The following is a 12287-nucleotide window of genomic DNA, read 5'->3' on the forward strand; positions in this document are numbered from 1 at the left end:
AAACACCAGGCAGCTAAGAACTCTGAAGTCGCTAGTGTGCCACTGCAGAACCAACCGCCTCGCTGCTGCGAAGTTGCTGAGAGCTGCTCTTCCCAGTACTTACAAGAGCTCACAACTCCAGAATGAGGCTTTGCAGTGGAACAACTACGTTCAGAGGAAAACACTAGACTCCACAGTATGCAAGATTATTTAGCAGAAATTCCACAAGACAAAAACTGAATGGAACGTACTACAATTTTGGAAAAAACTCTTTAGAAATCACTAGCTTTTCTGCAAGCAAACATCTCAAGGACTGGGTTTTTTTAACCTAAAACAAGTCATTTAATTCCCCTTCATTTCTAGAGCACACCAAAGACTTCTTTGTTCTTTTCCAATTTGACTAATACTGATGAAAGCCACTCCTGAAACAGACTCTACCAATTTCCACCTCATTTCTAGTCTCACAAGATGGCATCCCTTTCTGTCTTTACCTACATTTCCCAACTCCTCTTCCCCTTTCTTAAGGACTCTTTTATGTGTCATATTAGATTTGTTTTTCAATATGGCTGCACAATTTTTTTTGTGGCAGAACTGTCACTCAGTTTTGCTACAATGCTAACAGAGTGCAAAAATCAATTGATAAGCTCCCTGTCTTAACTAAGGGAACAGAAATGCAGCAGTAGCAGAACTAGGAGAAATAACATGTGAAGAAGAATTCTACCAAGTGCTACAAAGCCCAACTGGAGCAGCCTCTGCTTCATCAGGATTCAAGGTCTCCGTAACACAGAATACTGCTTAAGGAACGTGGAAGTTCTCATCACAAACAGTATCAGAATGTAGACTTCAAAATCATGACAAGAAAGCAAAAACCTCCATGTGCTTTCTCCCATTCCCAACTTTAGCTCTCCTACAGGCACTTAATAATCCTACTGTATTCATAAAACGGGATAGGAAGAATGATGCCTTGGAGGGGAACTACTTAGTTCTTAGTAATTATGCAGCATCATGACATCTTGGCAAAAAAATAAGATTGACACATTTGCTGCAGCAGCAAACTACATAGAAAATGGGCCTAGAAGTGTATGACTTTTATTCATCAGCCAGTACCTATGACCATGTTTGCCCGTTGTTTTTTTTAAATACCATTTGCAAATGGCTGCTCTTCAATGAATTTGAAAGCTTCCCCAACTCTCTTAATGTGAAAGGGTATGTACTGTGCAGAAATTTGCACTAAAACACCTGGAATTTAGAGTGCTCTAAAGTAAAACTTGTAAATGGAGATTTACATGAATTCTGGCTAAAAAGGGAGAAGAAAGTCAATAGCTCCAAACTCTGTAATTATTTAGTAGACCTTAACAAGAGGCAGTATCAAGTCTAATCCACTGTCTCGGATACTCCACAGTTGTCAAATTCAGCTTGCTGCAAAGTCAAACTCCAGCTTGGCTTCATAGCTCCACAAGCACTTTAAAACCCTATAAAAAGGTATTACTGCCAACAGAAGCAGGTCTAACCTTCCTCTGCCCCAGCCTTTTGCTCTCACTCTTCCATTACATCAACACAAGCATTGTGCAAGTAAATGGTAATTCATGTAAGTAATTAAACCAAGTAAAAATAACCCATCTAGATTCATTCAACATCAGTTCCTGAATCCATTTACTACATGGCTACAGAAGCACTCATGCCAGCAGAAGAGATACACCAGAGCAGCACAGAGGGGGAACAAACTGACAGACAGTAAGAGGGAAGAAGCAACATCTTTTTGTTACACTTTTGTTTAAGGTAACTGCTGGTTTATGTGCTTAAACTTCGGTTTCAGTCTTTTTTTACTTCTAATATTTATTACATTGGTTTTAAAGTAAGTTAAAAACACTGCAACCTCCTGTGCAAATAACCTCTGAAATGGATTTTAAACCTGGTTTCCTTTAGTAGATCACTATCAAACATTAAACGGAATTGATGTATGGTTTCATATTCAACACTTAAAACAGAAGACTGATAACAGAACAATTTAATCTGAACCTGCTGTATTATCACCAGCACTGTCAGAGATCTTTTTCTGAAAAAGAGATCAATTGACAAACAATACATGAGATTTTATTTAAATCAGAATCCTAATTACAGACAAAGTCAAGTAGAAAAAAAAGTCAAATTAAGACTGAATGAACTAAGATTTCATTTCGTATGCCTATTTAGAAACATCCCTAAAATCCTTGTAGGCTTCTCTCTACTTGCTTAAGGCCAGACCTTCCATTATTCCAGTTCAAAGCTTTCCTCACAGAAGTCACCAATGCGCCACAATTTTGAACCCCTATCCCCCCTGCTATTGCAAGACTAGGTTCTACTAAAACTGCTTCCCATTGTTGCAGCCTACTCAACATTCAGAAGTCGAAGGATGGTAGAATTCAGATGTACCACAAAGAAGTCCAACACCTAATAGAAGACCTTCTTAACTATCATCCCTTGACAAGACAAAATCTTTAAAGAGTGCTGCTCAGAATACTCCTTGCCCTCACCCCTGACCTCACACCCACCTCGGTGACCCCGCGTGTTCTTCACCACCATAGGGAACTCCAGCACTTCCGCCTCATCAATCATTTTGGCAAAATTCTCATGACCACCTGGCAAAAAGAAAACCAACAACATTATGTGCCACCCTTCTGGTGTGGCCAAATTGGGGATGTAATTGCCACACATTCCTCCCACCCTTACAGCTTAGATAATGCAGAAAAAACTATCGGTTAAGAGGAACTTGGTCATGGAGCATGATCAGAGTTTGGAGGTGTTTGTGATCTGTGGGATACTAACTCCTACTTCCTTTGGAATGGAAGACACAAGTTGACAAAGGCCTCTTGATCGCAACCCCAAAAGGCTCAATCCAATCTTCCAAATCTGAATGTCCCGATTCTACCATCTCATTCCATTTTATCCATTTTACTTTATCAACTCCCACCTTTTCAAGGGTCTAGCGGGAAAATAGCACAGATATAACACCAGTAACAGTTCCATCCAAACTACTAACCAGGAAAGCGACATGGAATACAAAGACAAGGCATAATCCAGACAGCAGCAACAACCCAAATCTTGTCACTCCACCTCCCCCATTTCCAAGGCTTAAGTCTCCTGCATCTCATTCTCCCTACTTCCTGAAGTAGTACTTCAACCTTTTCGTCTCCTTTCATCTGTAAGGACCTCAGAGAGTAGCTTTTAACTACCATTCACATGATTATGGTTGATACGTCGACGTTACTTGAGTTCAGTTCAATTCACAGAAGGCTGACCACAGTACAAGAAATACAGAAGAGAAAGTCAGCAGACAAAAGGGATGAGGCTCCTCTAACAGCATGTGCAGTAAAGCGCGGAAGTCAAGCCAAGACACTGGTCACAAAGCCAGCAGCAGCCATAACTACCCTGCCACGGATTTTAATGCGTGTCATGGAATAACATGTCATTCAGCACATCCTGTTTTTCTTGGCAAAGCCAGCTCTCACTGATAACTTGATACTTGTGTTAAAAAAATAAAAAGGTCATGCTTCTGTCAAATTCCAGAGGCAGGCATTAAAAGAAGTGGCAGGGAGTTATGAACAGAGATGTTCTGCAATTACCCCATCATTCGTGGTCTCCCCTTCCCCCCAAAAAAATTAAAAACTCATTCCTTTCTCAAAGAGCTAGAACAACCACATCTATAAAGAAAGGGTATGTTTCTTCTCAAATGTGTTTTCCAAGTAATTGATGGGAAACAGTAATTCATAGTAATTGATGGAAACCTATGTTTGTGTTTTTGTCAAGTTGTTTGTGTTTTTGTCAAGTTCCCATTACAAAAAGCCTATTGCTGCAACCACACAAAGGGGAGGAAAGCACTGGTACTTCCCAAGAAGGATATCTTCAATTCTTTAATATATTGTAATTAAAAACAGAAATAGCATCAGGGTAGCTCAGGCAAATGGTTCCTCTAATCTAGCACTCTTGTCAGGAACCACAGACTCCAGAGGCAGGCACAAGAAACTTTAATAACTAACTTCTCTGGTGGGAAACAAACAATTGTTCAAAGTTGAACACAAGGGCTTGTACTTTTTTGTCCTTTCATAACTAATATATTCGCAGATATTTTTATTCACATAAAAGTTTAAACTACTTTCAGGTTTTACCAAAGTCTAGATCTTTATAGTATCCTACAACATTTAGTTGCCCGAGTTGTTGGCTGTTGTTGTGGGCAATTGGAAAAAAATAGTTCAAGGTGGTTTAAGCCAAAATTAGTTGCTTGGGAGGCTGAGATACAGTTAAAGTACTCTTCCCAGAGTATCACAGCTAATAAATAAAGCCAAAAATACCAAAAATAGAAACTGAGTGCTGTGACTTTAATTTCCTTTCCTGGTTACTGAACACTTATCTGTGGAACTAGCCTCATGCTATTTAATTCTGTGGATTTCCAAAACTTGAGTCATCTCTTTTGCACTGCAAAAGCATACATTATGGTAGGTAACTATGCTATCTGTTTGATCCAAAAGCCTTACCATACGAAAAAGTGTCTGGAAGAGGCACACCATGACCAGCAAGTTCTTGAAATGTCCAGAACTTGTTGACACAGTTGAGGATGGCTTGGGGACGATTCATCAATCGACAGCCCATCTTCTCTAAGTGGCGAAGGACTGTGATATCGCTGTCACTCTGGACCCAAGGTGTTGGTACACGCACAACCACCACTTGTGGGTAAGCAGTAATGAGCTCCCCATTCACCCGGAGACCTAAAGGAAGAGAAAAACACCCCAATCAACTATAAGGTCTTCAGGAGAAGGTAAACAGGCAAAGAAATACTGCACAATATGTGATCACAACAGAGATACCAGACTTCAACAGTGAGCATTAAAATAGCGCAACTCTCCCTAAAACGCATCTCATCAGTTGTGCTGTTCCATACAAGTCACTCTTAACCCACTTAAAACTAGGACTAGGCAAAGGACAGACTGTATTAAGGCACAGAATCTTGGCCTCCTTCCTAAGGTGAAGGAATTTTTTTATAGGTTGACACGTCATCTTTTCTATGGGTGTTAGCTGCACACTACATTCACATCAGCAGTAACAATAGCTCAGGAGGTTCCTGCCTCACACCGCTGGTTCTTGCCTACATGATAACAGTTCATACCTTTCCCCATTCCAATTGTATTGATTCCTCTGTGGTATCACATTACACAACATACAGCCAAAGTAACAGAGATTAGATATGACCCTTAAAAAAAAAAGCTGCAGTATTTTTAACACAGATAATTTCAACAATCTGATTTATATTAAGTACTCAGAAATAACTTTATCAGCTAACAGGGCAGCACCCCATGACATTAAGGCAGAACTAGAAGGAATGCCAGCTTTGCCACCAAGACCAAAGTATTAATCATGACCTATAGTTTTACAGACTATGTCTCTGAAAAAGAAACACTTCAGTGTCAGACAGGCTGCAGGAATGGGAATACGATAGGATTGGACGGGAAGGCATCAAGCCTGATGAAGACAGCCTAGCATGTGAGGATGGGAAAAGACAAACAGGGTTTGATATTTACTTTATTTGCCTTATGTTCAAAGTAAAGCTTTCCGACTTCAGTGTAAAATACACAGCTCACACTGTTGTCAGCACCTTAAGGGTTAAAAAGAAGAAAGAAGGTGAGCTGAGAAATCACAGTGCATCTGTGCATCTGCATTTCTGTGCCTATGAAAGGCCAGCTGTAACTATTCAGAACTAGCCCAAATTAATTACCCGATTAGTTCTATTCCAAAGATTTTACTTTTCAAATACAGACTTGCATCTACTCAACGTGAAGACACATACTACCAAGCAATATATTTCATTTCAAGATGCATTAAAGGCGGGGGGGGGGGGGGGCAAGAAGGAAGGGTGTCCCCCTCTCCGTACTTCCCCTTTTCTTTTCTTCTCCCAGCCAGGATGTATTTTAGAGCTTGCCTTAAATATAATGAAGCAACCACCTAACTCCCAAAAGGGAAATAGAAATATGCCACCCAGTCCTCAGGAGTACACAGAGCCACACTCTGGAAAGGCCAAAACAGAGCCATATCCAATCCAAAACCCTTTTTCCAATCCCCATTGCCATAATTGCACAGAGATGAGAAAACATAAGCAGACGGGTGCTCTGGCTGCTCACCTCATTAGCACCAAGCACTGCCGCATTGCAGCTGACATGACTTGCGTGTTTAAGCAAGCAGGATTCAGACACACACACACACACAATTTTATAGAGGCATCTCAAGCAAGATTAAAAACAAGACACTGCTAAAAAACCTAAGCAAAATGTGAACATCAGGAAATGGACTACCATCTCCTTTAGCCGGAAAAGGAGTACAGATTCAGCGAGCAAAAGATTTTTAACTTATTAGTCAGATTCCACCTTACACATGTATTTTCTCATTTAGGTGCACACTCAACTACACCCACTTTTTGCCACTGTAATTGCATGTATGTCCTGATCCACATGCAAGCTGTGTAATAATCATTTTTAAAAGGACTGCATTTTCTACGGACCCCCAAAATTGCCACTGTATCTTTGTTGTGAACCAAAACTACATAGTTCTCTAATTCATGATCTGTCAGAGTCTATTTTGTTGTTTTGCTTTAAAGTCACAACACATGCTGAAGTTTTGCACCATGGAGCCTGAAAAACAGCAGTTTGAGGAGATGTATATGCCTCACCTGGGATTCTCCTGAATACCTGCATTAGACTTGACTATCAGACTGGTGTGAATTCAGCCTGGCCACCATCCCCCCTAGAGTGACTTTGGAAGTACAATGATGTTATCAACAGAATAATCTGAGCTTTTGTTCCAGATTCAATCATTTTCTCTGGTCTGGATGGTGTTCTCCCCAGAACAAAAAAAAATTCTCTCCCCTCATAAAAGGCAGTTTACAAACAAAGAGAAAAGCTACTCAATGAAATGTATAATTTGAATCACTACTACTGACATGCGCCATAAAAATTAGCTGCAGTCTCCCAGCAACACAGCACTGCAAACAGAAGCAGCTTCATTACAGTAAAAAGGAGAGCCAGATTCTGCCATTTTGGAACAAGCTTGTATTCAGCATTCCATCTGAGACCCAGCAGTTAACAATCAGGTTAATGGTCATTATTGCTGAGTGGGCTGATAAAATATTATTTATTCACTATGATGTGCTGAAAGCAGTAACACAGAAGATATTAATGCATACAATTAATTTCTTTTCCAAAGAACCAATTCATGAATGAAAAGAAGGAGGAAGGAAAAAAAGAGATGTTACAGAGATGTTACTTAAAGAATGGTTAAGAGGTAATTAAACTTTTTTTGAAAATGAAGATGAATGAATTCTCTTTCTTCCACAGTAACAGTACCACCCTGGTCCCAGAACAGTAGTAGTGAGGTACAGTCAGTTGCCTGTGGACAATGAACCAACCTCACAAACATGCAGAAGGCAGATGTTCAAATCATACAGAATTACCTTTACAACAAGTTGGTCCATTTGTTGGCTTTCTCAATAGATGCTCATGACATTGCACACACGGCAAAGAGACAGCTATACAGTCCTCTGAAGTACCAATACTAACAGCCAGGAAAGAGAGATTTCATGCTTCTCTAATACTGTACTAAATTTACCAACATAGAACAACCATTTTACCAGTGCCTGGGGAACAATTTCTTAGGTTACCATAAAACTTTTGGGTATTCTTTGGCCCCATGAGATAGACTCCTGAGTTAGAATATCACACTATAAAAATAGGTGTAAATCCTGCACTTGAAACCTGTTCTTTCACTCAGTACTAGCTTTCTTTGTTTCTTCCTCTGCAAGATAAACTCTCCAAAAAGAACATGGTAGACTTTTTAACATTATACAGCAGCCATCACAGTATTCAGATGAAAGTGCAAAAGGAGTTTTTCCAGTGTGAGCTGTAATCATTTGGGAATGAACTTGACCAGTTACATCACATCCCTCAAAGCCAAAAAGCCTCAAGTTTCTCTCAAAGATAGCTCAAAGCAGCACATGATAGGACTGAGTGGGTAAATGCACGATTCCTCATCAGCTGGCCCAACTGGTCCTGCTGCTTGTCATTCCCAAAAAAACAGCAGGTGAGCTTGAAGTACAAAGTAGCTGGTCTCTGCTAAAAAGGCTTATTTTGATCTAAACAGATAGAAGCCATCACATGAACCTGTGAAGTCCACAGAAAACAGATGCAGCATTAAACACTAGTGAAGATGGAAGAAAGAGGCAGAAACTTCTACTGCTGCTACCAGTGAGATCAGAAGACATGTATCTCTACCCTAAGAAAGTTCTTGAGACAGTAATGGCATGGCAGAGCCTATTTGCATAGCAACATACTCAGGATGACAGTTGCCTCTCAACAACCTGATTCAGTACAATTTTAGGGTGGATACACGTACTTCAGAAACAACACAGAATTCTGGAACTTCCCAGCCCTCATTCATACATGTGGGGATTTTCTAGTACCTTCTGTCTTCTTCCCTATGACAAATTTATCTCACAATCACAAAAAGCCTAACTCTTAAGAGGGTTATCATTTAGGTGGCACACATTCCAAATGAAATGCCTCAAAATACAGACATACAAATGAAACAGTTACCGTGACTTAACAAGTTGCTGCCTGTCAGGTAAGACTCCTAAGCTGACTATTTGCTTGTTCCCACCCTACAGCAAAATACAAGGCAAAATGCTTAACCTTAAGCATCAGTAAAGGTATTCTACAATAATGGATCTCACTACACAACTGGGACAAGCTAAGTGTCCAAACACAGGCATTGTAACAATACCCCATAAAGCTTGCAAGCCAAACACGCTTCTGCAAGTCAATCACATCCACAGCCAGAACACGTAAATTCTTAAACTGCGGCCTCAAACCTATTACAATCCATAAGCATTGGTGCTTCATCTACCCAGTGATCCTACTTTCTTGTGCTTTAGAAACACTAAGAAGCACTTCTGCACTGATGGCATTCTGTGGCTTCTGAACATCTTAATTCACACCTGTCCTGGTTTCAGCTGGGATAGAGTTAATTTTCTTTCTAGTAGCTGGTATAGTGCTATGTTTTGGGTTCAGTATGAGAAGAATGTTGATAACACATTGATGTTTTCAGTTGTTGATAAGTAATGTTTAGACTAAGCCAAGGATTTTTCAGCTTCTCCTGCCTAGCAAGAAGGCTGGAGGGGCACAAGAAGTTGGGAGAGAACACAGCCAGGGCACCTGACCCAAACTGGCCAGGGGGACATTCCATACTGTGTGACCAGTATATAAACTGGGGGGAGTGGGGCTGGGAGGGGTCACTGCTCAGGAATTAACTGGGCATTGGTTGGTGAGTGGTGAGCAACTGCGTTGTTCATCCCTGGTTTTGTATCTTACAATTCTTTTGCTATTATTATTGTCATTTTATTATTATTTATTATCTTCTTCCTTTCTGTCCTATTAAACTGTTCTTAACTCAACCCACAAGTTTTACTTTTTTTTCAATTCTTTCCCCCATCCTGCTGGGGCGGTGGGGGAGTGAGCAAGTGGCTGTGCAATGCTTAGTTGCCAGCTGGGGTTAAACCACAGCACCCAAGCAGCATTTTAAATTGCTAGACATTTTTTAAACTCGTTCTGTCCAGTTTGCACGCTACACAAATCCCTTCCAATCTCTACAAGAATCAGTTCATCAGCATAGTAACAGCTACTGCAAAGCAATATCTCATGTCCAGTTCACATGTTATGAACAATTGTCCTTTCAGCTGAAACAATGCAAATGTTTTCACAGAAGGAACATGGTTTCAGGAGATGGATCTCAAACCTCAAAGATTTGCAATGACATCAAAAATAATTACAGAGCTTTTATAGCTCTCATTATAGCAAACATCAGGCATTTTTAACAAAAAATAAATCCCAGCAATATCAAATAAATTGATAAAAGTCTTTTCCTTCCAAATTATAACTTTGGATAACAGTCAAAAAAAGCAACCTGAGTCACCAAGACCACAAAGAACTTAGGATGTCTTCAAGTACAGTCTGTAACCGTAAGAACCATAGCCAACTTCTTCAATAAAATAGTATGACACAGAGCTAAATGCTTGAAGTATTTAATACACAAGCAGAAGGAGACCTGGGTAGGCATACATGTAAATCAAATTACTGACATCAAGCTTCTATTTTTATGCAATTTCAATTATCAGTATTAACTGATAGACTGTGATAGATGAAAAGACTAAGGTAGGTGGAAATGTCAGAAGCTATGGCCTGGGGAAGAAACCGAAGGGACATTGACATAAGAGTAATGAAGAAGAAACTTTCTCAGGGAGAATAACTACATTTACTTTTACTTCTATATGTATGTTAGAAAAACCTAAATCAGTAAACAGGTTTCCATGATGAAAAACACCAAGCCTTTCAATCCATGCCTGAAGGCAACTGGTAATTGTCTTGCTGCCCGTGGAAGTTCATTTCTACCATATCACATTTCTGATCAAATGGATCAAAAGAGTGGGAATGATGTACAAAAGGTGGGTTTGCAGATGTTCCCTGTTCAGTGCTGCCATGAATCCAGCAACATGAAACATTCTAGTCATTAAGCTGCCTTCTTACAAACTGACTTCCAAACATATGCATTTTACAGAATTTATCTGAGAACTGTGTGACTATGAGAAGGGCCCAAACGTGACAACAAAGTTTAATTATTCCTTGTGGAGCATGGATAGCTACAAAAGGCATCCTTGCCTCTGCGGCCACAGCTGCCATAAGCAGCCACTTCCCAGAAGAATCTAACTTCAGTGACTGCCTCTGTCTTTGGCAAAACCCCTAATAAATGCCAACTGCTCTGAAACATGTAAGTAAAATGAAGCAGGAAAAAAATGTTTCAGTATTCAGACAGCTCCAGTATGTGGAATACATTTCTAACAGGCATAGCAAATGAATGGAATAATGCATGGTCATTGTGCATGCAGCATTTGAAAAATAAAATTTGAATCAAATTTTCAAAACCACCAAACATACACCAGCTCCCATCACATTCCCAAGAGGAGCTAACATGGACTGAGAATTTCCAAAAATATTACTGAGATTTTTCCTCAGAGATCTGTATGCTACCCTGAAAGTCTCCAGCTCTCTCAACTTCGTTACACCAATTTATTCATCCATCCATCCATGGAGTTGCTAACGTTTCCCAAATGAACAGTCACTCAGCAAGCAGACTATAATGAATTCAACTTAATTCAGCTGGGAAAAACAGGCTAGCCTTTCAGCAAACAAACCTTTCCTCATATTTTGAGGACATCACATTCTGCTACCTGCTTTTCCCAATTATCAGTTGTTCTAACAAAAATCACTGATTTTTTCTACAAACCTAGATTCACACCTGTTCTCAAAGTAGTGCAGTCTTATTTCTGGTTCATTCATCCTCCTGACATCCATCAGCCGCAAGACACTGCATAATATTTGTGTTAAAGTTCTAAAGTGTTTAATAATTACTTACAGCTTACTTGCAGAAAATTAAATGTGTTTCATCCTAATTGCCACATAAAAGCAAGCTTAAAGCACAAAAGGGAAATGCCCAAACTTTAACAGCAGATTACTGGCAATAACAAGACATGCACTCTCTCACCAAACTCAAACAGAACTAGACCTCTAAAATTTTTCAAACTCAGCATACTTCGAACGTACATTCTGCTAAGAGAGTGGCAGAATTTAGGAATACTTAACAAAGTAGAATTAACATTAACAAAATACTATTGTATACCTCAAAAGCCTGCTGCAAAATGTTGATTTAATCTTACATATCGATCTTATAAAACAAATGTAAGCAACATAAATGCCCACAAATTGGGTGATAGGTAGTAAAATACAGCACATTAAACATAAATTTATTTAAACTAGAACTTAACCTTTGAAGAGCAGCTAAGCGCTGAATTTTTAGAAATTCACCAATTTACTAACACCAAACTAAACTTCCCCCTTGGGATTTGCACGGGCATTTTCTCCTCTGCATCACTCTACCACCTCACAGCCACAGTTTATTAGTCTGAACATTAAGTTGTCACAGTTTCTCCAAAATTTCACTGCTATGCAAAAGCCCCTTTGATATCCAGTATTACCAAGCTATTTTTTACTCTACACAGAAACAGATTTCTACAATAGTTCTGTGCTGGGTGTTTTAAGTTCATATTCTCTCCCTTTCTATCCTCCTTACTCATTTTTCAAACCAAATTAACAAAGTTCTGGCACTTAACCCTATGGGTTTAATATGACCTCGATCTCCTTCTCCACACAAACTTAACCAAAAAGGCTTTCTCGCCAAGA

At 39.6% G+C, this 12287-nt stretch overlaps 1 protein-coding gene across 1 annotated transcript in view; it reads right to left on the reverse strand.

The window, feature by feature from the left end:
• The window catches only part of RIMKLB (ribosomal modification protein rimK like family member B), a 48588-nt gene that overhangs the window by 3896 nt on the left and 32405 nt on the right, over positions 1-12287 (reverse strand). The window contains exons 4-5 of the mRNA XM_049822033.1: positions 4491-4721; positions 2511-2597 (exon numbers count right to left, since the gene is read on the reverse strand). Of these exons, the coding sequence (XP_049677990.1) occupies positions 2511-2597; positions 4491-4721 (318 nt within the window). The remainder of the gene's footprint in view (positions 1-2510; positions 2598-4490; positions 4722-12287) is intronic.

Source organism: Accipiter gentilis, chromosome 18 (assembly GCF_929443795.1).
Source record: "Accipiter gentilis chromosome 18, bAccGen1.1, whole genome shotgun sequence".
In the NCBI taxonomy this organism is placed as follows: domain Eukaryota; kingdom Metazoa; phylum Chordata; class Aves; order Accipitriformes; family Accipitridae; genus Astur; species Astur gentilis.